The sequence below is a fragment of the Hyaena hyaena genome, unplaced genomic scaffold (assembly GCF_003009895.1).
Source record: "Hyaena hyaena isolate Hyena2069 unplaced genomic scaffold, ASM300989v1 scaffold_284, whole genome shotgun sequence".
NCBI lineage: Eukaryota > Metazoa > Chordata > Mammalia > Carnivora > Hyaenidae > Hyaena > Hyaena hyaena.
The window spans coordinates 1,634,859-1,661,658 of NW_024080913.1; the positions used below are offsets into that span (position 1 = coordinate 1,634,859).

The window sequence follows — 26,800 nt, forward strand, 5'->3', positions numbered from 1 at the left end:
TTTGTGATAACTAAGAAAGTTAATGATGATACCAGACTGTTAACTAAACTATAGACTTTATTTGGATTGCACCAGTTTTTCCACTGATGTACATTTTCTGATCCAAAATCCAGTCCAGGATACTATGTTGTATTTAGTCTTTTTGTTTTGTAGGAATTCTTGATGTATTCTGAATATCCTTCGTCAAATATATATAGAGCGAGTATCTTCTGCTCTGTAGATTGCCATGCATTCTCTTTTGATGAACAAAACTTCAAAATTTTAATGTAAAATTTATCAATTATCAACTTTTTTTATGAGGAGGATATTTTTCTGCTGTTTAAGAAAAGTTTTGCCTTGGGGCACCTGGGTGGCTCAGTCAGTTAAGCAGCTGACTTCGGCTTAGGTCATGATTTCACAGGTCATCACTTCGAGCCCCGCGTCGGGCTCCATGCTAACAGCTCAGAGCCTGGAGTCTGCTTTGGATTCTGTGTCTCCCCCTCTCTCTCTGCCCCTCCCCCGTTCATGCTCTTGTCTCCTCTCTCTCAGAAATAAATAACATTAAAAAAATTAAAAAGCTTTGTCTTTACAAAACTTTAGTTTTGCTCTTTACGTTTAAATCTGCAATCCACTTGAAATTGATATTTATATACAGCACAAGGTAGAAGTTATTATGCATCTTTTTCTAACAAGGCAATTTTACTTGAACTTATTAGCATATGCTTATGGGAAATTATTTGAAGAGCATCACGTCAAATTTTGAGGAACTGGCACTTTCGTGTATCTACACGTTTTAGTGACCAGGTTTTCACTTAAGCATCATACTGTCCATCTTACCAATTAATACACTAAGGCTGAGAGAGAATAAATCAATACACACAAGGAAAAGCCAGAGTCAGTGTTTGAGCCCGGGTCTAACTGTTCTAAATGCAATTCTTTTTCTGCAAAGAAGAGAGAGTCAATGGGGTTGGAGGGTCCGGGACCAGGCAGTAAATGTGGGGGTGATCTAGGCCCTGTAGTGTATCATCTCATTCTGTCAAAATAAATATATTTTCTAAAATAAAAAAATAGGGGCGCCTGGGTGGCTTAGTCGGTTAAGCGTCCGACTTTCGCTTAGGTCATGATCTTACGGTTTGTGGGTTCGGGCCCCGCGTTGGGCTCTGTGCTGACTGCCAGCTCAGAGCCTGGAGCCTATTTCAGTCTGTGACCCCCTCTCTCTCTGACCCTCCCCTGCTCACGCTGTCTCTCTCTCTCTCCTAGAAATAAATAAAACATTTAAAAATAAAATAAAATAAAATAAAAAAATAAACATTTAAGAAATACAAAGAGACTTTGACAGTAATCTACAAAAGGGAGGGCAAGGAAGGGGGCTTAGGTTGAATACCTAAGTTTAATTAGTTTAGTCTATTCACTGGAGTACTGGTGGCCATTAAAAGCCAATTTTGAAGACTGTTTAGTGTGATGGAAATTAAAGATGAAACATTACAGGGGGAAAAGAATGTGTGTCTCCCTCTGCCCCTTGCCTGCTCACATTCTGTTTCTCTCTCTCTCAAAAGTAAATAAACATTAAGAAAAAAAGAAAAGGAAATAGAATATTTTATGTTCCTGAGAGATATTAGTCTAGTGTTTTCTTTTCTGTCTTTAAAAAAAAATTGTTGGGCCACCTGGTGACTCAGTCAGTTGAGTGTGACTCTTGATTTTGGCTCAGGTTATGATCCCAGGGTCATAGGATCGAGCCCTGTGTCAGGCTCCACATGAAGCCTGCTTGAGATTCTCTCTCTCCTTCTCTCCCTCTCCCCCACCACCATTCCCTTTCCCCTGCTCACATTAACACTCTCTGCCTCTCTCAAACTGAATAAAACAAAGAAACAAAAAATAATAAAATGGTCTTCAAAAATAAAAATAATAAAATGGTCTTTGTCTGATCTTGGTACCAGAATAAGACTAGCTTCATGAAATGAATTGGAAGGTGTTTTCTCCTCTTCTGTTTTCTGGTTGAGATTAGGGGCGCCTGAGTGGCTCAGTCGGTTGAGCATCCAACTCTTGATTCTGGCTCAGGTTGTGATCTCACAGTTCAGGGGATTGAGCCTCATGTCAGGCTATGTGCTGGTGGCATGGAGTTTGCTTGGGATTCTCTCTCTCTCTCTCTCTCTCTCTCTCTCTCTGCCCCTCTCACTCTTGTACTACATGCTTGCATGCACGCTCTCTCTCTCTAAATAAATACATTTTTTAATAAAAAAGTCTTTTTTAATCTGAAAAGAGATTATGTGGAATTAGTGCTAATTTTTTAAACATTTGGTAGAATTCTCTAGTGGAAGCACCTGGGCCTGGATATTTCTCTTTTAGAGAGATTTAAAATGATGAATTTAATTTCCTTAAAGTTATAAGGCCACTCCTGTTACCTGTTTTATATCAGGTAATTTGTGGTAGTTTGAGGAATTGGCCCATTTTGTCTAAATTGTCAAATTTTTGTTCATAGAGTTGTTCATAGTTTTACCTTATGCTTTTGAAATCATGGTAAAGGTTTATCAATTTCAACAATCTTTTCAAAGAACCATCTCTTCATTTCATTGATTTTTCTCTACTTTTCTGTGTTAAATTTTGTTCATCTCTTTATTAATTCCTTCCTCCTGCCCACTTTGGGTTTAACTAGTTCTTTTTCTTCTAAAAGTGAGAAGCCTAAATTGTTGGTCTGAGACTTTCTTCTTTTCTAATGTATGCATTTCTTAAAAATTTTTTTACACTTATTTATTTTTGAGAGACAGAGTGGGACAGAGCGTGAGCAGGGGAGGATCAGAGAGAAAGGGAGACACAGAATCCGAAACAGGCTCCAGGCTCTGAGCTGTCAGCACAGAGCCCAACGTGGGGCTCTCAGAGCCCAACGTGGGGCTCGAACCCACGAACCATGAGATCATGACCCGAGCTGAAGTCGGACGCTTAACCAAATGAGCCACCCAGGTGCCTCTGAATAAACTTTTAAATAAATAAATAAATAAATAAATAAAGTTTCCCTTGAAGGGTGCCTAGGTGGCTCAGTTGATTGAGCTCAGGTTTATGGGCTCAAGCTGGCGTTGGGATCTGTTTGGACAGCTCAGAGCCTGGAGCCTGCTTTGGATTCTTTGTCTCTCCTGCTTGTGCTCTGTCTTTCTCTCTCTCAAAAAAAAAATAAATAAATAAAACATTAAAAAAATAAAAAATAAAGTAAAAATAAAATTTCCCTTGAGACGTCCTTTTTGACCTAAGAATTATTTCAGAGTATGTTGTTTAGTTTCCTAGTGTTTAGCAATTTTCCTTTTATCTTTCTGTTATTTCTGTCTTTTTAAAAAATTTGTTTTATTTAGTTTTGAGAGAGAGAGAGCACATGTGCAAACAGGGGAGGAGCAGAGAGAGGGGGGAACAGAAGATCTGAAGCGGGCTCTGCGCTGACAGCAGTGAGCCAAATGGGAGGCTGAAACTCACGAACCATCAGATCATGACCTGAGCTGAAGTCAGATGCTCAACCACCTGAGGCACCCAGGTGCCCCTCTTTCTATTACTTCTAGTTTGATTCCATTGTGGTCACACAACATGCTCGGAATGATTTCAGTTCTTTCAAGTTTGTTGGTTTGTTTTATGGCTCAAATTATTGTCTATCTTTATGTTCTATAGGTACATGCAAAGAATGTATACTCTGCTATTGAGGGGGTGTTCCATAATTCTTGATTACATCCTGTTGGATTTTTGTCTAGTTTTATTAATTGCTCAGAGATAGGTGTTGAAAAAGTCTCCAAGTATAGTTGTAGATTTGTTTTAAAAATTTTTTAAAATAAAAATGGAAGGGGGGAATGCCTGGGTAGCTCAGTCAGTTGAGTGTCTGACTCTTGATTTCAGCTCAGGTCATGATCCCAGGGTGGGATCAAGCCCCATATTGGGCTCCGTACTGAGAATGGAGCCTGCTTAGGATTCTCTCTCTCTCTCTCTCTCTCTCTCTCTCTCCTCTCTCTCACTCTCACTCTCTCACTCTCTCTCACTCTCTCTGCCCCTCTCCTCTGCTCTTGTGCACGCTCTCCCTCTCTCTTTCAAATAATAAAATTAAAAAAATATATTTGTGGATTTCTCCTTTCAGTTCTTCGGGTTTTTTTTTTTTTTTTTAAATACGATTTTATTTTTAAGTAATCTCTACATCTAATGTGGGGCTCATACTCACAACCCCGAGATCAAAAGTTGTACACTCTTCCGACTGAGCCAACCAGGCACTCTCAGTTCTTTAGTTTTTGTGCCACATATTTTGCAGCTTTGTTGTTTGGTGCATATCCATTTGGGGTTGCTATGTCTTCTTTGTGGATTGACCCTTTTACATTATACAATGGCCCTCTCTGTCTCTGGTAATTCTCTTTGCTCTGAAGTTTACTTTATCTGATATTAATATAGCCACTCTTGCTTTCCTTTAAATAATGTTTGTATGATAGATCTTTTCCCATCCTTTTACTTTTAACTTGCCTGTATAATTATGTTTAAATATGTTTCTTGTAGACAGCATGTATTGATTCATGGATTTATTTTTATTTTAAAATGTTTTATTTATTTCTGAGAGAGAGAGATAGAGAGAGGGAGAGAGAGGGAGAGAGAGAGAGACAGCATGAGCAGGGCAGGGTCAGAGAGAGAGGAAGACACAGAATCAGAAGCAGGCTCCAGGCTCTGAACTAGCTGCCGGCACAGAGCCCAAAGCGGGGCTCAAACCCACGAACCGTGGGATCATGACCTGAGCCGAAGTCGGACACTTAACCAACTGAGCCACCCAGGTGCCCCCCTGCTTTTTTTTTTTAATTTTTTTGAGAAAGAGAGAAAGAATGAAAATCTTAAGCAGGCTCCATGCCCTGCCCAGAGCCTGATGTGGGGCTCTATCCCAAAAACCTGGGATCATGACCTAAACCAAAATCAAAGAGTCAGACGCTCAACTGACTGAGCCACCCAGGCTCCCCTGATTCATGCTCTTTAATCAACTCTGTCAATCTCTGTTTTTTATTTGGTATATTTAGATTACTTACATTTAGTGCAATTATTTCTATGGTAAGTCTGCCATTTTATTTTTTGTTTTTGTTCTCTATTTTTCATTAATCTGTTTTGTTTTTCTCTGCCTTCCTGTGGGAGGAAGCTTTTTAGGATTCCATTTTGATTCGTTTGTTTTTTTGAATGTTATCTCTTTGTATAGATTTTAGTGATTGCTCTAGGTGTTACGTTTGTATAAATATAACTTATCACAGTCTACCAGTGTTGTCATTTCACTAGTTTGAATGAAGTATAGATACCTTACCTTCCTTTACATCCATTTATCCTCTCCCATTTATAATATAAATAAATATTTCTGGGGCACCTGGTGGCTCAGTCGGTTAAGTGTCTGACTTTGGCTCAGGTCATGAGCTCATAGTTATTGAGTTTGAGTCCCCATGTTGGGCTCTGCTCTAACAGCACAGAGCCTGAAGCCTGCTTCAGATTCTGTGTCTCCCTCTTTCTTTGCCACTCCCCCACTTGTGCACGTGGTGTCTCTTTCTCTCTCTCAAAAATAAATACATAAATGAAGTATTTCTCAGGCAGTTTTCTGATTTTAGTTTCAACCATCAAATGTAATTTAGATAACCCAAGAATAGAGGGAAAGCCTGTTGTATTTATCGATATTTTCCATGTTGTGTTTTTTTTTTTATCTTTTTGTTTTTAAAGTTTATTTATTTATTATGAGAGAGAGAGAGAAAGAGTAAACGAGCAGGGGAGGGGCAGAGAGAGAATCCCAAACAGGCTCCATGCTGTCAGAGCAGAGCTCAACATGGGACTCAGTCTCACAAGTCATGAGATCCTGACCTGAGCTAAGATCATTATTTGAGCCAAGATCAAGAGTCAGATGCTTAACTGACTGAGCCACCTAGGAATTTCTATCCATGTTTTTTCTATCTTTCTAATGTTCTAAGGTTCCCTTTGTAGTGTTTCCTTTCTTTTTAAAGATCTTTTACAGCCTTTTTAATGTAGTTATATTGGTGAGAAAGTCTTAGTTTTTCTTTACAGGAGAACATCTTGATTTCCTCCCTCATTCCTGAAGGAGAATTTCTTTTGGTCATAGAATTCTTGATTAAGAGGGTTTTTTCAGCACTTGAAAATATTGTGCCATTTCCTCCTGGCCTTCCTAGCTTCTGATGAAAATCTGCTGTTTAATCACACTGCTTCCCCCATATAGATAAGGTGTCATTTTTCCCTGATTTGGAAAGATTTTCCTCTTTGTTTTTAGTTATCAGACATTTAATTATATGTTTTGGCATGATTTGGGGGTTTATCCTGTTTGGGATTTGCTCCTTGAATCTGTGGGTTTATGTCTTTTGTAACATTTGGAAAGTTTCCAGACATTATTTCTTTGAGTACTTTTGCAAGTTTCCCACTTTCTCCCGTCTGTCTGGAGTTCTGATGACATATATGGATGAGATGATCCCTCATGACCCCGATCTAGCCTGGGTGTCCCAGCTCTTCCGATTAGAATGCCCGGGTCCCTACAATAAACTAGACTTGATGACCTTCATTGGCTGATAACTCCTTTGTTTTGGCTGAGGGATGCCCCAGCGTTTCCCAGCTGCCTCCAGGTATAAGAAGATGTGGCTTTAACCAAAGTGCATGTCTGTGTCCTGGGGAAAAGCATTGGCAGCTGCTCTGGCTATTATGAAATCCTTTCCTCTTCTTTCTTGCGTAATGTTCTCTTGACCCAGATGACCCAAATGTCACATGGAGCACAAGTACGCATTCAGAAAATGCCTGCCCGTATAGAGGGCTGTGGCACCACCCCCATCCTCATGGAATGGAGGTCACTGAGAGGCAAGTGCCGTAGGAGGCCCCATGATGCCAAGGGAGCTCAAGGAGGGGAGGGGATGTTTCCCACAGTATGTAGGGAAGTGTCATGAAAAATGTGGCCTTTGAATGTGAACTTCTGAGGGCCCTGCAGATGCCCAATGGGAGGAAAGGACATTTAAGGCAGAGGAAATGGTGCAAAGTTGCTGAGGTGGGAAAGCCTGGGAGGTATTGGATGGGGGACAGTGAGGAGCAGTGACAGAAGTGGGTTGACCCAGACTCTGGAGGGTCTGAATGCCCCCACTGAGGATCTGGCTTATATTTGGTAGGAATTAAGTGTTTTTGTAAAACCAGCTACCTTGCCAGGGTTAGGAAGGATGAAGGGCCGTGTGGGCGTGTCTTCCATCTGTCCTAAATTTGGGTTCATTCCAAGAAGTGGGAGGAGGCTAATATTTGAGTCCCTCTCTTTTATGTGGCAGAGGCCTCCACACCCTTTCTGTTTATCTTCAACGGAAACCGCCTGTGTCTGCATGGTAGTGTCGCCATTTTACAGGGCGATCATTGAGAGTTAAGTATCTGGTCACAGAAACTGGTTTCTTTTCCTTGTTTAGGAAGGACTGTTCCCTGCCCAGAGAATCTTCCCCAAACTCCCTGGGTGGGGCACATTCTTCCTTCCTCCTTCCCTTCTATCAGACATTTGGAATATTAGGAGAGTTCCTTAAAACCTGTTAAGGGTAAGGTGGCATTTATACTCAAAGTCACGTTTATCCAACCTCCCATCCTTGCCTGGGGGGAGCATGTACTCCCTTCTCATGCTCTCATGGGATCAAAGCTAGAAGGAGCCTTAGAGATACTTAGTACAGCCCATGATTTTTCTGGTACAAGCCAGGAGCCCAGTGTAGCTAAAGCTTGTGTCCAGCTCTACACCTGACACAGGTTATAGGCAGGGTTTGGTGCTCTCTGCCTCGATGACCTTCTCTCAATGTTGTTATCTCTCCAGATCTCCAGCCCCCACTTTTCCTTTTACCATATGATTTCTCCCTCAATGTGTTCTATTTTCTCCACTCTGTGTGTGTGTTTGTGTCTGTCTGTCTGTGTATGTATGTGTCTGTGTGTTTCACAGCATATTTCTTATTTGTTTAATTAAAAAAACTTTTTAATGTTTATTTTTGAGAGCGAGAGAGACAGAGCATGAGCGGGAGAGGGGCAGAGAGAAGGGGAGACACAGAATCCAAAGCAGGCTCCAGGCTCTGAGCTGTCAGCACAGAGCCTGATGCAGGGCTCAGACCCATGAACTGTGAGATCATGGCCTGAGCCAAAGTCGAATGCTCAACTGACTGAACCACCCAGGCGCCCCTCACAGTGTATTTTTTAAACCTTCTTTGAGTTAGGAAAGAAAATGTGCTTCTTCCTTCAAAATTAGGCTCATCTATATGTAAGTACCTATTGCCTTGCCTTCTTTCATTTGGGTAATTTCTGTAGGCCTTATGGAAGCAGGGGTTTGGATTCAGGTACCGGCCTGTGGTTTGGTTCGGGAAGGATGTCCTAACCTCGTGAAGTGCATCAATAACTGCTGGTTGCCTGTCAGGTGCAAGCACCCTGGACCGGTTATGGGGGCATCCAGGGATGCCCTCTTCAAGGCTGGGGAAGGGGAATCCATGCAATGTGCCTGCTGTGATGTGGGGACCAGGGCAGCCAGCCTCTCTGGAGCTACATAGAGCAGCCTGCTGCGTGGCCGCTGGTGTGCAGAGCACTGTCAGCGGATCCAGAGACCTGCAACGCAGGAGCGACGGGCGTTAGGCAAGCCACTGTCCCCTCTTCAGACGTCAGCTCTCCTTGGTTGTTAAATGATGGTCACAAGGCCAACTGTAAAGGCAAGGGGTGACTGTCGCTGTAATTGTCATTATCAGGGAAGCGCAGACATTCTCAGGCTGACTCTGCAGAGTGAACTGACAGGAGACGAACTTGAACACATAGCCCAGCAGGTATCGAGGTTTCTGCGGGGGCGAGGCCCCTTCCCCTCAGCCAGCTGTCCCTTCTTGCTGCTGACTCCTCGTGCCGGTGCTTTCTGGGGCCGTCCCTGCCACTGCCCAGGGCCACACACACCTGGCCTCAGCCTGTGCACTGCTTTGGAGGCGGGGAGGCCCCACTAAAAGGAAAACTAACCTGCAGTTTCTGCTAATCTCCCATCCGGTGTTGCTGCTGTGTGGCTTCTGGTAGAGGTTGACATGAATTTTTGGAGGGAAAATCAAACTAACCCTTTACATCTCTCGAGGAGCAGGTGCTCTGCAGTGGTCAAGGGACAGAAGTTCTGGGCTTGTCATGATTTCTGAGCCATCCCCCCCCCCCCCCGACAGGCGGGTAGGAGGACCTTTGCCATGGTATCTGGCCGCTCAACCAGTCATTCGTTGGCGTCAGAACTGGTGGAGTCCAATGATGGACACGAGGAGATCATCAAGGTAAGCTTAGCTCGCCTCCGCCCGCCCTCTCTCCTCTCTTTCTCCTTCCAAGCACGGGAGAGGCAGACGCTGACTTGGCCACAGGGAGATTGTGGTTTGACTTGGAAGAACCCGACCTGTGATGCTAGTTCCTGCCCGTTCCCTGGAGAGAGGAAGACCACAGTCTGTCGTGACTTTGGTGCAGGTAGACGGATGAGATGCCCTTTCTAGGTGCCCCATCCCACTAGCAACATTTAGCTGCTCGAGGTTGTGGAATCGGGTGGGAGGTGTGTTCATGGAGCTTTTTTTTTTTTTTAATAAAAGAATGCACGTTATTTCCTTTTTTAAAAACAGCTCTTTGAGGGGTGCCTGGGTGGCTCAGTCAGTTAAGCGCCCGACTCCTGATTTCACCTTAGGCAGTGATCTCATGGTTTGTGAGATTGAGCCTTGCGTCAGGCTCAATCAATTGTGTTTTAAGAGTTTATATGTAGGTATAACGGATGAATGTGACCACACTTTCTCTGTGGTGTTATTTTTACTATATTTACATTTTTTTAAAATTTTTTAATGTTTATTTATTTTTGAGACAGAGAGTGTAAGCAGGGGAGGGGTAGAGTGAGAGGGGGACTGAATTGGGCTCTGTGCTGATGGTAGCTAGCCTCATGCGGGGCCAAACTCATAATCATGAACTGAGCTGAAGTCATACGCTCAACCGACTGAGCCACCCAGGTGCTCCTATATTTCAATTTTAAAATACCAGTAAATAGTCCAAAAGAATTAACTCTTCTTTTTAAAAAAATTTTTAATGTTTATTTTTGAGAGAGAGCATGAGCGGGGAAGGGGCAGAGAGAGAGGGAGATGCAGAATTTGAAGCAGGCTCCAGTCCCTGAGCTGTCAGCACAGAGCCCCACACGGGGCTTGAACCCATGAACAGAGAGATCATGACCTGAGCCAAAGTCAGACGCTTAATCCACTGAGCCACCCAGGCGCCCCTGTTAAATTTATTTCTAAGTGTTTTTCTTTCTGTTGCTATTGTAATTAGAATTTAAAAATTTTTTTTAAATATTTATTTATTTTTGAGAGAGAGAGACAGAGTGTGCATGGGGGAGGGGCAGAGAGAGAGGGAGACACAGAATCCAAAGCATGCTCCAGGCTTTGAGCTGACAGTTCAGAACTCACATGGCTCAAACTCACAAACTACGAGATCATGACCTGAGCCGAAGTCAGACGCTTAACTGACTGAGCAACGCAGGCACCCTTAGGATTTTTTTCAAATTTCATTTGGGGTTGTTCATTAGTAGTGTATAGAAATACAACTGTTATTTGTGTATTGATCTTGTAACCTACAACCTTGCTACAACCTCTAATAATTTTTTAGTGGCTTCCTTGGGGTATTTCTGTATACGTGATTACTTCTGCAAACAGAGATCGTTTTTTCCTCTTTTCAATCGAGATGCCTTTAATTACTTTCTGTTTCTTACTCAAAGTCATTGCATGGCCCTTAAAGAAAGCAAACCTAGGGGTGCCTGGGTGGCTCAGTCAGTTGAGCATTCGACTTCGGCTCAGGTCATGATCTCATGGTTCGTGGGTTCGAACCCCGTGTCAGGCTCTGTGCTGACAGCTAGCTCAGAGCCTGGAGCCTGTTTCAGATTCTGTATTTCCCCCTCTCTCTGACTCTCTCCTGCTCATGCTGTCTCTCTCTCTCTCAGAAATAAATAAAACATTAAAAAAGAATTAAAAAAAAAAGAAAGCAAAAGTACCCTACTATTCTATCAATGTAATCATTGTTGTTAATACTTTATTGTGTATCCTCTCAGACATTTTCCTACACTTACGTATTTTTTCAAAAATTAAATTGGATTATGTACCCTCTATTCTACAGTTCTCTTGCCCCCCCCCCCCACTTTAATGTTGGTTTATAAATCTTCCACGTCCATGAGTGTAAATGTCTGGTACTCTCAGGACCGCGTAGTATTCTGTTAGAGACGTACCATAATTTTTGGAAGCCATCCCTCATTTTTGGTCATTATGCCTGTTTCCATTTGCAGTCATAAACAATATTTTGCTGAACATCCTTTACTAAATTATGTGTTTTACAATATAGGTAATGTTTTTAAGCTTTTTTTTAAAGTTTGAGAGAGAGCGCGATTGTTCACGTGTGAGCACACGTGCACATGTGAGCGGAAGGAAGGGCAGGGAGAGAGGGAGAGAGAGGACTCCAGGGGGACCCCCATGCTGTCAGGAAGAAGCCCGATGTGGGGCTTGCCTTCATAACCGTGAGATCCTGACCTGAGCCGGCGGTTAACCGACTGAGCCACCCAGGTGCCCGAATAAATACATTCTTGATTGTAAAAGATTCAAGTATGTATAGAGAAAAATGTGTAAATCCCTTGTTAACAACCCCCTGTGCATGACTGTTGCCCCCCTGTGCATGAATTTACGTGTATATGTGAGTGCTTATGTCATTTGGCTAAATTTATTTCATTAAGAGAAATTTCCAGAAGTAGGTTCGATAGATCAGAGAGGAAGCAGAGTTCTAAGCCTTCTGGTCTGAATCCTCGAAGTGCCACCCAGAAGGCGGCGGCGTTTTACCACCCTGCCAGCAGCAGACCGGGCCTGCCTACGTGGAGTGGACGTAATGGGTTTCCTAACTCGGTGGTGGTGTTCCTCCTGCTGCAGGTGTACCTGAAGGGGAGGACCGCAGATAAGATGATCCACGAGAAGAGTATCAACCAGCTGAAGAGCGAGGTGCAGTACATCCAAGAGGTGGGCGCCTCCCCCTCGGCGGGAAGCTCCGATCGTTTGGCTACCTTCTTTGGTGGGGCCTGGTCCTCTCCCATCTGCTCCCTTCACACCCGAGGTGCCACCAAACCCTCCTGAGTCTGATACCATCTCTGACCCTCCCATGACTCAACCAATCCATTCATCAGCAAATACTTATCACCTACTATGTGCCCCCTGTATGCTCTGTACCCAGGCACCCTCTATAACCACAGTCTCGTTCCCCCACCTCTTCCCAGCCCTCACGCTGGCTGCTGCTGCTCCTGGCACTTGTCACCGTGTGATACATCACACGTTTCCCTTGGTGGCCTTTGGCATCGTGTGTCTCTGCAGCAAGCATGTCAGCTCTGGCAGGACAGGGCTTTTCCTGCACGTAGGGGGGGCTGTGCCACAGGAGCAAGGGTCAGCGATGGGCACAGGCCTGGGCGAGTGGGATGCTCTCTTTCCTTGCTGAGGCGCTAAGGTTCCCGCCTCCCCTTCCAGGCCCGGAACTGCCTACAGAGGCTGCGGGAAGACATAAGCAGCCAGCTTGACAGACGTCCAGGGGACCCCATCCACGGACAGGAGATACAGGTGACAGCCAGTGGTCCTTGCCCAGCAGGCTGTTCTGGGCAGTCCCCTCGCCGGTCACGCGGCGGCGGCCGAGTCTCCCAGCAGGGCCAGGAAAGGAGAGCAAGGCAGTGCTGGCATCTCGGAGTGCTCGCGACCGCATGAGGGCTCGTCAGCAGCTGGGCACCGGCGTCCACACGTGCCAGCCCACGTGCAAGGTGCCTTTGTCCCCAACACTGTGCACAAAGTGGAATTTATGCAAGTTCAACTACTGTTATGGCAAAACCTCTTCTCTGGAAGGATTCGGTGATCAGTTTGTTTTAATTTTTTTTAACATTCATTTATTTTTGAGAGAGAGAGAGAGAGAGCCAGAGAGACAGAGCATGAGCAGGGGAGGGGCAGACAGAGAGGGAGACACAGAATCCAAAGCAGGCTCCAGGGTCAAGCTGTCAGCACAGAGACCAACAAGTGGCTCGAACCCACAAACCGTGAGATCATGACCTGAGCCGAAGTCAGACTCCCAACCGACAGAGCCACCCAGGCGCTCGCCTGTGATCAGTATTTTTGCAGTGCCTTGTAGAGCAGACAGTTAGCTATAAATCCAAACTTCTCCCAAGCTGGCCTTGTGTAATTGGGGTGACGCCCATGCTGGGAATTGGAAGCTCTCAGTCCTGGTCTGTTATTTGTGTAAGTAGCCATCTTCACCCTGGCATCGGGAGCTCCTGGACTTGAGGGTTCCCCCCACCCTTGTGTCAGGGTCCCCACACACAGCATGGGGTCTGGGATGCAGAAGGTCATCAGGAAATGTCACACTGAACCTACTGGAAAGCACCTGAAATGGATGGATAAACCTGGGATCCTGCTTTCAGCTTTTCTAAAATTGGAGGCTGGAAGTGTCCTCAGGACAGACCCGTCTCTTCCATTTCACCTTTGTCCTCCTTTAGATTCAGAGTCCTGACTCCTTCACTTGCATTTGGTTGGAGTGGGGGGGGGTTTCTCCCACAGCCCCCACCTTCATCCCCGCCCCCTCCCGAGGGAAACAAAGACCAGCTAGTGGCAGCAGCGTCCCTGTCCCTCTTTGGCGTGAGCGTGCGCTAGGCTTGTGTGGTGAGTCCCCTTGATTCAGTTTGCTGTGGCTGAAGGTGGGACCCCCCTGCCCTCCCCACGGCCCGAGCTTGCCTCCGGCTATTGGGAGGCGCCTGGTCAGGTGGGTCAGAACCCGAGGTGCTCGGAGCCTGGCCCAAGCCTCCAGGGCCCTGTTTGCACAGCCAGCAGCCGCGTGATGCATCATTGGGCTTTGGGTTGGAAAGAAGGGCAGCAAATGCCGCGTCACCTGTTGCTTGATGCTTTGTCAGACCTTGTCAGGATCCCCACGGAGGCCGGGAGACTCCGTGTGGGTGGCAGGCACTCCCTGAATCTCTTGGGCCTGCAGGGGCCGGCCTGCACGCACTCCCGTCAGCCGCAAGCTGTCAGCCTGAGGCTCCCTTCATCCCCCCTCCGCGGCCACACAGGCCTCTCAACGCCTCTCCTCTCCACTTGCCACAGAGCACTTGAAGTCGCGTTTCCCTTCCTGCCTTCCTTTTCTCCTGCCTGCCTTCTCTTCTTTCTCTTCCATCACCTCTTCCTTCTCTTCTTCCTTCTTTCTCTACCCCGCCTCTTTTTTCCAAAGGTTGGAGATCTTAGGAAATTGATGTTTCAAAGTTGGTTGTTTGGGCTGTTTGTGCTACCGATTTTATTTTTCTTTGAACAGGTGGTGCTGGAAAAGCCAAACGGATTAAATCCAAGCCCCACGGGCCTGTACAGCAGCCCACCCGAGGTGAGTAAGGGGGTAACTGGGAAACAGCGGCCACTGCGTCTTGGCCACGAGGCAGGCTATCGTCCTCCCTGATGCCTTAATTAGTGTTCTTTCTGTCGTACTAAATAGAGGAGTACTGGAAACACACAAATCAATTTCTTCCTAGGGGCGCCTGGGTGGCTCAGTCAGTTGAGCGTCCGACTTTGGCTCAGGTCATGATCTCATGGTTCGTGGGTTCGAGCCCCACGTCGAGCTCTGTGCTGACAACTCAGAGCCTGAAGCCTGTTTCGGATTCTGTGTCTCCCTCTCTCTCTGACCCTCCCCCGCTCGTGCTCTGTCTCTCTCTGTCTCAAAAATAAATAAACTATAAAAAAACATTTCTTCCTTCTCCAATCCTCCGTCAAAGGATCCCTGTTAACAGGTTGAAGTGGATGGATTCTTTTAGAGCGGTACTCTTAGCCTTCACTGCTGATTGAAATGGGCTTGCAAGCTTTTTTTTTTATTTGTTTTTATTAAGTTTATTTATTTATTCTGAGAGAGAGAGAACAAGTGGAGGAGGGGCAGAGAGAGGGATTGGGATGGGATCCAAAGCTGGCTCCACGCTGTCAGCACAGAGCCCGACATGGGGCTTAAACTCATAAACCATAAAATCATGACCTAAGCCAAAGTTGGATGCCTAACCGACTGAGCCAGCAGGGCACCCCGGCCTTGGGAGTTTTGAAGGAGACAAGGCTGGTACCCGCCCTAGAGATTGTAATTTAATTGACCCGATATGTGGGCTGGTCATCAGGACTTTGGAAATCTCTTCAGGGGGCAGCTGGCTGGTTCAGTGGGTAGAGCAGGTAACTTTTCATCTCAGAGTTGTGAGTTCGAGCCCCACATTGGGTATGGAAAGTACTTAACAACAACAACAATAAAAACCCTTCAAGTGATTCTAATATTTAGCCAAAGCTGAGTGCCAATGTTCTAGTGTATTTTTCTTTCTTGTTTTTTTTAAAGATTTTATATTTTCTACGTAATGTCTTAAAATCCAGGATACATTATCATCTCTGATCTCATAAAGGCCCCTCATGTTTTGTTTTGGTTTTCTTTGCCTCTCCCCTCCCCAACTCTAATATATTCGGTGTATGATTTCAATAATCCTGTAAGTGTGTCTTCAGTTTTCATAATGGATTTGTGCTATACTTTATCTTTTCCCTTTTAGGCCAACACCATGTTCCTTGGGTCTATCCACATTGTGTTTAAATCTATTGGGCTTCTAACTTCTACTAGTTTTAATAACTGCCTTTTTTATCTTCACACCACACCGTGAACATTTTCCATGTCGTTAAATAGTCTTCTAAGAGCGGCATCTGAAATAAACACATAGTAGTGATGTTGCCAGGAGCCTTTGAAATCTCTCTCCCCTGCCCAGCAGCTCAGGGACAGACAGGGTTGTTGACTGGATAACTTGATGGCTAGGCTTTGGCGTGTTGTGATGCTAGCTGCTCACGTTAGAGGTGCAGTTTGGATCTTTTCCCTTCTCCTGAATCACCATACTTGGCAGATATGCTCTGGCACTGGGTCATAATAACACCTGGGACTGTTTGTTCAACTCCTTCTTCTCACAAGCTCTAAGCCCAGCGGATATTGTCGTTTTTTTGAGGCAGCCTGTAAGGCCGGGCGTGGTCCTGGTGAGGAGTCTTCTCCTGCTGCACAGAGAAATGAAGGCCCCCCCCCCGGACTCAGTGATAGCACAGCCCCTAGGACCCTGTCACCCCTCCCAGCTGAGAGCTCCATGCCCAGGTTTACAGGGGCTGGGACGCTGTCACCCCCTCCCGGCTGCGAGCTCCGTGCCTGGGTTTACAGGTGTCTCTACCTCCCACTGTGTGAGGCAGGCAGAGAGTTTTCCTGGCGCCTGTGCAGCAGAGGTGGGGGCAAGACCCCACATGCCAGCTCAGCGCCAGCCACCAGCCCACAACTGGGTGTGTCCGGGGAGAGACTCAGTGGCAGCCGTTTCCCACTTGGAATGGGATTCTGGGCTCACTGGGCGTTCTTGCTCTAAACCTGCGCTCTCGTCAGTGACCGGTATGTGCTAATCTCCGAGCCAGATGCAGAGAAGAGCAAAAGAGGTGCCTTTGGGAAGTGCCCCTTGTGATGGGTGTGGTGCAGTCCCTGCCTGGGGTGCTGTAGTCTAAAGGGGGCGGAGGTCCCTACTTTGAGAGCTCTGGTCTGCTGGAAGCAGGCCAAGCATGTGAGGATTCCTGTTAATCAGTTGATACATGCATCGAAAGTACTGAGTGTGTCTAAAATCGTCAGATGATTTGAGGCTACTTGAGTTCCTTAGGACATGGAGAGAGCATTTTTGTGTGAGCAACTCCCAACCCCCCAGGTGGCTAAGACTGACTCTCCTTTGAGTGAGTGATAGGAGGCTAGTCTGTGCCCCAGTATGTGCCGTGGGGACCTTCTCTTACACAGACACGGTGGCTCACCTTGTCTTCCCCATTGTGACTGCAGGTAGACCCCTGTGTGAATGAAGATGTTGAGAGCCTGAGGAAGACTGTGCAGGACCTGCTTGTCAAGCTGCAGGAGGCTGAGCGGCGACACCAGTCAGACCGTGTGGCTTTTGAGGTGAGATTTGGGGTTTGGGGAGAAGGTGCCCCAAGGGTTGAGCTGCTAGATACAAGTGCCGGTGACTTAGCCAGGGCCTTATGTGTTTCTGGCTGGGTGCCGTCCATGGGAAAGGTGAGGCTTTGAGGCCTGGTCACTCCCCTGTCTGTTTTTCCCATCCCTGGACATTCATGGTGTTTGCTCTTCTAGGCTGGGCACTGGTTCTCTGTTGAAGTTGGGTGGTGGAGTTGGTCTGGGGTAACAGGAAACTCAGTCGTTTCTCTAAGGGCCACAGTAAGAATTCCTGGGCCCCAGGCACCATGTGGGCAAGGACTGTTGTGGTCAAGGTCACACTGCATCCTCATGTCCAGTGTAAGGTGGTGGGTACTTAAGTGTGGACTGGATGAGGGGCGCCTGGGTGGCTCAGTCGGTTGGGCGTCCAACTTCAGCTCAGGTCATGATCTTGCGGTCTGTGGGTTCGGGCCCCGTGTCGGGCTGTGCGCTGACAGCTCAGAGCCTGGAGCCTGCTTCGGATTCTGTATCTCCCTCTCTCTGCCCCTCCCCCACTCATGCTCTGTTTCTGTCCCGATAATAAATAAACATAAAAAAATTTTTTAAGAAAGTGTGGAACAGATGAGCAGGTGGAACAGTGTAGTTGTAGAAAGATCTGTGCCCGTGGAGTCAGAGGACTTGAAGTCTTGACTTTGTGAGAGCTTTGTGATATTGAACGAGTATCTCAATTATGGTTACGAAAGTAATACTAAATTATTATGATGGAAGATTTAAAAAGTACAGAAGTCTGTGGAGAGTGAAAGATCTCCACTATTAAAAGAGTGTGAGAAGGGGAACCTGGGTGGCTCAATCAGTTAAGCATCCGACTCTTGATTTTGGCTTAGGTCACAGTCTTACAGTGGTGAGGTCAAGCCATACATCAGGCTCTGTGCTGAGCATGGAGCCTGCATAAGATTCTCTCTCTCCCTCTCTCTTTGCCCCTCCCCTGCTGTGTGCTTGCTCACTCTCTCAAAAAAATAAAAAGTAAATAAATAAATAAATAAATAAATAAATCAAAGTGTGTGAGGTCTTCCATACTTTCCAGAAAATTCTTTGAGTATAAAATGAGGTACAGTGGGCAAACACTAGGCTTCTGTGTAAGATTAACCAACTGTTATTATCTGCTCTTGTTCATCTACATGTAAAGTATTTCTATATCATAAATATGGAATGATAGGATTATGCCCTGCCCAGGCCTGCCAGGAGCCGGTGGTGGGAGGAAGGCCAGCCTGAACGCTTCTCTTTCATGGGACTAAGAGAATTTTTGAGAGAGATATTGAGAGGGAGGAGGAAGGCACAGGGGATGATCAATTGCCTTTAGAGACGATCAGTTATTTGAGCCATTAATTTAACCTCCCTAAGTATCGGTTCCAACTTTTGTAAAAAGGGGGCAGTAGAGATGTCTCACCAGTGTGGTGTGTGGATTGAGCGCGGTAAGATACATAAGTATATTTGTTACTCCGAAGGGTTTTAGAAATGTAAGATCCCCTGTATTTTTCTCAGTGATCAATTTAGGATGTGGGTTTTCTATCCTAAATGGTCGGGACCCCAGGGACGTGCTGAGGTTAGTTTGGTCCCAGAACCAAGTGGCAGTGCGGTAGAGGAGTTCACGGCATCCATTTCAGATTCCACACTTTGGATGATTTGTTGGATGACGTACTGGTTTGGCAGCCAGTTGTTCCCTACCCTCTTGGTGCACAGCAGGAGGGAGGGGGCATCGAGGCTGTAGCACCCACCAGACTATGGATTTTGGAAAGAAATTTCTACACTGAGAGCCATTGTGAAGTACTTGTTGGTCGTGACCATACGTGGAACGGTCTGTTAGCTCTGGGTTTCAAAGCTTGAACGGAAAAGTGTCCTGAGTAAAAGCCCGAGGCCAGAAAGTGCCAACAGCTGCAGCCCCCTGCCCACGGTTTCTTAGAAGGGGGATGCCCTTGGTCCGTAGCACCTGCTGCAGGGGAGGTGCTCCTTGGGTCGTTCCCACCACTGGGTAGGTTGGCTCTGTTTTGTGACTATCACCACGCCCAGCGTCCTGGGTTCTCTCCCAAGGTTTTTTACCCATGTTTGCCCTTTCTCCTCCACCCCCTTCCTCCGTCCCCATCCTGCCCTAGGTCACACTCAGCCAGTACCAGAGAGAAGCAGAACAGAGCCAAGTGGCCCTTCAGAGAGCGGAGGACAGAGCACAGCAAAAGGAGGCGGATGTTGGAGAGCTGCAGAAACGCTTGCTCGGAATGCAGGAGGTGACCCATGGGAGTCCTCTCCTGGGCTGGGCATAGGGGCCGCTCCCGGGATTGATGGCTGCGGGCGCACTCTGCTTTTCTGACCAACTGGCTCCAGAAAAGCGCACTTCATGGTTTCCTCAGCAAGTACCTTCAAGAACCTTTCAGCCTTTAAGGAGCAAGACTCAGCCCCAGCTGACGAGAGTTGAACCCATTTCCATTTCAGTGGGCTTCTGTACAGCTGCCCTTTATGGGCTTTTGAAGACTGTTGTTAAGGAGCCATGGGGCCTGGTGTACTGGGGACCAGCGGCCACAGCCGGTGGGTGCGCCCAGCTGACAGAGGCCACAGGCTCCCTGTCCGGGCAGCTGGGCGGGGCTGGGAAGTTTCCGTGCGCAGAGGGAGGGAAGGGTTCTCCTGACAGGGGAGGGCACCCCATCAAACCAGCTTGGCTTGCTGCTCCTTGGAAACTGTCCAGGCCCGGCGGGTGTTGAGCCCGAGTCCTCGGGCCCCTCTCGCCCAAACACAGAAACCGCTGCCGTGAACTCAGCCTACATTTTCTTCCCTCGGCCCATCCAGGAGCACCAAGCCTTACTGGTGAAGCTGAGGGAAGGGGAGATGGCCTTGGAGGAGCTTCAGATCAAGAGCACTGATTGCCAAACAGAACGAGAAAAGTAAGGGCCCGAGTTCACCGCGAAGTGGGGGTGCAGGCGGCGGAGGGTGGGCCGCAGCCAGAGCCGCAGCCAGAGCCAGGGAGGAAAGTGGAGCTGATGTCAGGCCTTCCCTCTGTGAGTCATGGTGCGGCTGCTCAGGGTAGGGCCCCACCCAGGGCGCTGCTGCCGGGGAGCCTGCCACCTCTGGGGAGCTCCTTTTCCATAGAGTCAGAACCAAAGAACATGCTTTCATGGTGTCCGAGCCAAGGGCGAGTGAGAGCTGGTCTGGTGCCTGCTGCGCCCCGTGGCGCCTTATTCCACTGGTTCTCTCCCTGGATGTGGACTTGGGGTCACTGCCCCACGGCTCCCTCCCCCCAGGACAGGGATGAGGGGACGTTATTGGAGGGAAAAGTCAAAAAACTTCCTCACTCAGCATTCCATTGAGAAACACAGCGAGCAGCCTCGTGAATTGGCTGAGCATTCTGTCACTTGAGGCCGCTCACGCCGAAATCCACCCGTGAGCAGTGGCTGGTGGGGTCTCCGGGGTCCTTCCACTCCCAAGTTAGAGGGTTTTACAGATTCCCTCTGATCACAAATCCGAGGCCCCAGGCCAGTGAAACAGGATAGAGCGCAGACTGGGTCGTTCTGGACCTTCAAGAATTGGAAAACTCTGGATGTTGCTGGCAGTTAAGATCTCAAAGTTAGTGCCAGCACGTCGGGTCTGTTCTCCATGGTACGAGTTGGATCCTCATAAGTCCAACAGCCATCACAGGGACGCCTACTCAGGAACCCCAGGTCTGTGAAAACAGGACCCTCGCCTCCTTGGGCCCCTCCACCAGCTGGGGGCGTCTCCTCTCCTCCGGAGTAAGCTCTAGGGTAACTAGTCTAGGCGTGGGAAGTGCAGATGCTTTGTGGTCGCCTCCTTTTGTGCTCGACTTCATAGAATTGCTCTCAGTGACTCCGCGCTCCGTCTTTTCTCCGTGATGCTTGTGGCAGGCAGCAGAGAGGAAGCAGCCAGGAAAAAAAGACCCAGATAATCCAAAACGGAGGTTTGGGAATGGCAGCAATAGCTATGCATCGTAAAGGCTGATTTTGTCGACAGAAGGAGCCTGAGAAACAGGGCCGGAGGGCTGATGTGAACTCTTCGATTGTTCGAGGGAGGACATTGGGGGAGGCTCGGAGTGTATGGTACCCACCCCCTCAGAGGTCTGAACTCCTAGACACCCTGCCCAGCTGCCTGACCCCTGGCATCTTGGGCCAGTTTGGAAGAGGTGGAGGAAATAGCGCTGCCTGGGAATCAGGGACTTGGGAACACACTTACTTCTGTGAAGGGGCTTTTAGGACCCTTAAATCTTATCTCTCTCTTGACCTCAAGCCCTTTCCAACAGCTTGATGGCATTAGGTATCACATTCCCGGCTCCCACCTGAATCTTTCCAGGAACAAGGGGCTCATCACACACGAGGCAGCGCACTTTCTGGCACTTCCATGCTGAGAAAGTCCGTCCTGTGTTAGCGTGAGGACTGCTTCCTCGCGGGTCTAGTTGTGCCGTCTGGAGCTTTCCTGTGTAACTTCCCCTTGCTGAGCCTGGTAGCTGATCTCTTGTGGTGCTTCTGCTGTGCTGTTCCATGCTGTCCCAGCATCTCCTCCTCCGGGCAGACCACTGGGGAGTCGGGCAGCAGGGGTCCGGTTCACGTAAGCGCTCAGGCCTACGGTGCTTCCTGTGACTGGGTAGAGAGAAAGCATCCTCTCCCTTTGCCTCAGCTTCTGGTCTTGATGCCTAGGGCGGCTCACCTGGAGAAGGAGGTGGCTGGGTTGCGGGAGAAGATCCACCACTTGGACGACATGCTGAAGAGCCAGCAGCGGAAAGTCCGGCAGATGATAGAGCAGGTGAGCAGGGCCAGCTGCCCCCGGAAAGTCACCACGTCGAGCCCAGCCCTCACTCCTGTCCATGCTTTTGCCGCTCACTTTCCCAGGGAGCTTGGCCTCTGTTCCCAAAGCTCCTATAAAACGTTCACGGCTGCCGACCACTAGGTCTGGGCGATTGGGATTCGCTCTTCTCACATCATTCCCCTCGTTCTTGGCCATTTGCCTTCTGCTTTCCAATGGGGAAAAAAGAAGAGGCTTGTCTCTCTTATGCTTTGAAGAGAGCTGGTAAATAAAAAGTAAGGTCACGGTAGACTCACTTATCTGTGTGTGGCTTCTCCACCTTTGTACCTCGCGGCAGATTTCCTGCCTTCCTCTACCTCAGTTTTAGGGTAGCAGAGTCCAGGACATGCCATTTTTTGCAGAACTGTTTGAGGACTTAAAACCCCCTAACTGGGTGGACATAATTGTTGCATGTCAGCTCTATGAGGGCCGGGGTTTTCCTGGCTAGTCCATTACTCTTTCCCAGTGTCTAAAACAGAGCCTGTCACGTGGTAAGCCCTCAAAAAAAAATGTTTTTAAGTAGGCTTCACGCCCAGTGCGGAGCCCAACACAGGGCTTGAACTCACAGCCCTGAGATCAAGACCTGAGCTGAGATCAAGAGTCAGACGCTTAACCGACTGAACCACCTAGGTGCCCAAAAATATAACTTGAATGAATAAATAATTTGTATTTGCCAACATCAAACGGAATGGGTTTTGAGTCCTTTATGATTTTGGATCATCAAAATGGTGTTCTTCTCACTCCCCCCACACACACCTGGGGTAATCAAGAGCTCAATATTGACTGAAATGAGGCTTTTATAGAAAAGCAGGCAGCACCTGGATGGCTCAGTTGGTTAAGCGTCCGACTTCAGCTCGGGTCATGGTCTTTGCAGTTCGCAAGTTCTAGCCCCACATCGGGCTCTCTGCTATTGGTGCCGAGCCCATTTCAGATTCTCTATTCCTCTCCCTCTTTGCCCCTCCCCTGCTTCTGCTCTCTCTCTCTCAAAAATAAACATTAAAAATAAAAAGAAAGCAAGCTAAGCAAGTCATGGGAGGGTTGCAGAAGTCGGCCTTGCGTCTGCTGGCTCACCTAGCAGGGCGAAGTTCGATGCATGTGCACGGAGTCATTTCAAAATGAGCCCTGTTGTCCCCCCATCTTTGCAGCTCCAGAATTCAAAAGCTGTGGTCCAGTCAAAGGACAACACCATCCAGGAGCTCAAGGAGAAAATTGCCTACCTGGAGGCAGAGGTGCATGCCCTGAGCAGCCCTGGGAAGGGGGCAGGCCCTTGGAGACAGGACCGCACCAAGGGAGGGAGGGATCCCGGGGGTCTTCCTCCTGTCTGGCTGCCGCTCGGACGTGCACATTGGAAGACTGCTGGCGTTCAGTTCCGCCGAGTCCAGTGCAAGCCTGTGCCTCCTCCAGAGGGACACATCAGCACGGCGTGAGCCCCGTGCCCAAGGCCGAGCGGAGGGGCTGCCAGCAGAGCTGGACCATGAAGGAGGCGGCCTCCGTGGGGGGGGTCCTCTCCGTGCCTAGGGTGAAGGCCTTGATCAGCTCCCAAGTTCTGCATCTAATTTCCACCCTTCCACCGACCCCCAAAAACTGCTTTCCAGGCACCGTGTGAAGACCTGTGTGTGCAGTGGGGGAGATAGAAAGAAACGGGAGGCTGGGTTGTTTCTCTCCAGAATTTGCACTTTAGATTTAGAGATAAAATATGTTTTAAAAAAAGAAAACAAAAGACCTTATAGCCTAAGGAATATAGTCCATGTTACGGGGATGGCCTTGTGTGACACCCAGGATGGAACACATAGGGCTGGGAAATCTCTGTGGTTTACACCTAAAACTAAGGTGGCCTATGTGTCAGCTATACATCATTAGGGGAAAAATGAAGACCTAAGGATATCTTATATAAAAGAGTATGGACCAAGGCAGGTGACTATCTCAGTGGACTACAAGAGACTGTGTACAGGAAGCGTGTGGAGGGGACAGCAGGGGACCGTCGGTGCAGCACACAGTCCCTGTGGGAGGAGGCAGGACTGGGACCTGCAGGCGATCCGGGCGGTGAAGGTGGGGGCGGGGAGGGTACGTGTGGTCGGGCCGCGGCAACAGTGCAAATAGGTGGAGAGACCAGAATGATCTAGTTAGACGTCACACGTGCAAGCCCAAAAATGGCCAAGTCTGACCCCGCAACTTGTATTTCAGAATCTAGAGATGCATGACCGGATGGAGCACCTGATCGAAAAGCAGGTCAGTCATGGCAACTTCAGCACCCAGACCTGGGCCAAGACGGAGAGCCCGGGCAGGTGAGTGAGTGCTCACGGGGCCGGGGGGAAGCAAGGACAGTACTGTGGGAAGGAAGCCTCTAGGGCCGAGGCCAGGGCGAGGCTCTTGTAAATCTGTCTTGGGCTCTCAGGCTCTAACCTGACCCGTTCTCCGCCGGAGCCACCTTCCATCCAGATCAGAGGAGAGCCTGATAGCACAGCCCCAAGGAGGTCCATGAATGGCCTCTAGAGGCGTACAGACCCCTGAAACTGTTTGTCAAGGTCATGAGTATGTAGTAAGTACTTATTTCCAGGGAGAGGGACTTTGTTTCCAGGAGATTCACAAAAAGATCGCAGACTTTGGAAAAAACAAGACTCACAGCTACACCCACTCCTCAGCTGTTAGAATGCTCCCTGTTTTCTCCTCACCCCTGCCCCAAGCAGCCGTACACTCCCCCTCTTCTCTCTTGGATGTCGCTGACAGTTACCATTTCAAAGCATGAGAAGCAAGAAGACATCAGCCAGCCCTGAAGTGTGGAACCCCAGGGGCGAACGTGGGGGGTGGCTGTGTGCAGGACGGGTGACAGGAGGCGCCCAGTGTCTCCTACTGTCTTTCAGCGTGAGGATATCCAAACCCCCCAGCCCCAACAAGCCCAGGCCTCTCATCCGAGTGGTTGAGACATGAGTGGAAGGAGCCCGAAGCTGCCGTCGCTGCTGCCTCTCACCTGCGGAGAAGCCCACCTGCCCCGTAGGCCGTCAGCCCCAACCTTGACTTCCTGACTGACCCCTGGCTGCACTCGAGCCTTGGGGCCAGTTGAGGTGTCCCTCCATTTCTAGACTCTGACCCCTGGACGCTGGGCGGACAGAGGATGAGCGCCTCTGCGGGACCCTGCAGCCCCTTTGGAGGACGCTCTCCTGCTGGCGAGAGCCAGGGCAGTGTCCTTATCCCTGTAGTTAGTACGTCTCTGTAGCAGGACCTCCCTACTCTTGTGGACTGGGGGGCAGCTGGCCCCGGAGTCCGGGCCCTTATTGGCCCAGAGGAGGCGACCAGAGTTGCCTCAGTGCTCGAAGCCGGAGGCCCCGGTGTCCACTGTGCCTGGAGGATGTCCTGGGGGACTCCGTTCCCTGTGCGAACACGGCTCCGTTCTTAGCCACACACTGGTGGCTCCTCTCCTCAGCCCCTGCTGGCCTGGGCCTCCTACAGACGGACAAAGGCGGCCCATCATGGCCGGGGCAGAGCCCGCGAACCTCGTCTTCCCAAGAGAAGGAAATGTACCTTCCTGGAATGGCTTTTGGTGGAAAGATTCTGTAGGGCTGCAGAGAGCTACAAGTGACTTCTGTCCGCGGGGAAGACTCCAGCAGGGCTTAGGGCTTTTGCCGAGGATGCAGCACAAGGGAGACCTCCGTCTTCTGGACTCAAGAGCCTAAAAACTGTTTTCACTGGGTTATAGCCATCTCAGCGAAACTCTCATTGTATTTATTTTGCTAAGTTATTGGTGTTTTTCCCTCTACATCTCACAATTGATTTAATACCAGAGGTTTACAGCCTTCTCTTGCGGTGTTCGGATTTGTTCCACGCTGGGGAAAATGTGTTCCCCTGACCTTGTTAATTTCAGAATGCCATCTTTTCCTCTTTTTTCTTCTACCAACTTCTTTCCCTCCTTCCTCCAGACGGATCCAACCTCAGAAAGGCAAGCGTGTTTGCCCTGAGGCGTTGGGGTCTTCATGTCCTTTGGGAGAAAGGATGATCGGAACTCTTGTGGGGAGGGATTGAACTCTTCCCCTAAACTGTCTGCACCCTCTGCTCCACAATTGGTCCATTTGCCTGCCCTGAAAGACCCTAACACTCACCACGTTTTCCTCACGAAGGGGATAAGCCTCAGGACATAGTCCCTTAGGGCACAGAAACATGAAAGGTAACCACAAACCAAGTCTTTAGGTTTGACCCGGCTCCAGCCCAGAAGCCTGACCTCCCGTGTGTTTCTGCGCATCAGGACCAGGCCGGTGCACCGGCACCATCCACGGGTTGTTTGCTCACTCTCCTCGGTCATAAAACCAGGGGGTCAGACCAGATGGACGTCATGGGCCCTTCCAGTTCTGACGTTTTCTTCCCAGGCGGCATATGGGTTGTGTGGTGGATTTAATAAAATATGTTCTGTGTCTCTTGGAGCTGCTGGTCTGTTCCCCCTCCCCCCAACGCTTTTCGGGAAGGGTGAAAGAACATGATTTTAGTGCCCGTTAAGGAGGGGCACCCTGCTGTCCACATCCGGAAGGTGTGGTGTAGGCGGTCCAAACACTGAAGGACTTTGGGGCAGTCAGAGGAGTTAGAACGTCCCTCTTAAGCCGCTCAGCATCACAGTCTGGGTCCTCATCGTAGGAGGTGGCCCTTAACTTTGGCCCTGCCTGGAGTGGTGGCCTCGCGGGGCCCCCTGGGCTTGGCTGGTGTGTGTCCTCCTTGACTGGAGAAGAGCTGATCACAGCGGAGGCCCTGACACTACTCGGAGATTCGCCAGCCGCCACCGGAGGGAGGGAAGCAAGCCCAGGTCCGTTGCAGAAATGACAGGCACGCTGGAAGTGCTGACGGCAGCTGTCTGAGGGCTTCTGGCTTGCTCTGGGCTCTCTCTGGTTCAATTAGTGCAGGGGTCTTTTTTTTTTTCCCTTTATGCTAAGAATGCAGTTGAGTGTAGAACCCCCTGGGGCAGAGCTGAATTTACATGAATCTTTTCTGGACGGAAACAACTGGAAATGCAGCCCCCTCAGTCCCCACTTCTAGC

The 26,800-nt window shown here is 48.8% G+C and overlaps 1 protein-coding gene across 4 annotated transcripts in view; it reads left to right on the top strand.

Moving 5' to 3' along the window:
- Window positions 1–26,195, top strand: part of TUFT1 (tuftelin 1) — a 40,027-nt gene extending 13,832 nt beyond the window's left edge. The window contains exons 2-13 of one of the 4 annotated variants that reach the window (XM_039246250.1): window positions 8,694–8,768; window positions 9,141–9,242; window positions 11,901–11,987; window positions 12,486–12,575; window positions 14,302–14,367; window positions 16,843–16,956; window positions 19,098–19,226; window positions 19,783–19,877; window positions 21,639–21,744; window positions 22,929–23,012; window positions 23,968–24,068; window positions 24,645–26,195. In XM_039246250.1, coding sequence (XP_039102181.1) covers window positions 8,694–8,768; window positions 9,141–9,242; window positions 11,901–11,987; window positions 12,486–12,575; window positions 14,302–14,367; window positions 16,843–16,956; window positions 19,098–19,226; window positions 19,783–19,877; window positions 21,639–21,744; window positions 22,929–23,012; window positions 23,968–24,068; window positions 24,645–24,711 — 1,116 coding nt within the window. In that variant the 3' untranslated portion in view covers window positions 24,712–26,195. Of the gene's footprint in view, window positions 1–8,693; window positions 8,769–9,140; window positions 9,243–9,289; window positions 9,427–11,900; window positions 11,988–12,485; window positions 12,576–14,301; window positions 14,368–16,842; window positions 16,957–19,097; window positions 19,227–19,782; window positions 19,878–21,638; window positions 21,745–22,928; window positions 23,013–23,967; window positions 24,069–24,644 lie in introns of those variants that run through there. The other 3 variants (XM_039246252.1, XM_039246251.1, XM_039246253.1) reach the window with 3 other exon arrangements.
- Window positions 26,196–26,800: the final 605 nt, after the last annotated feature.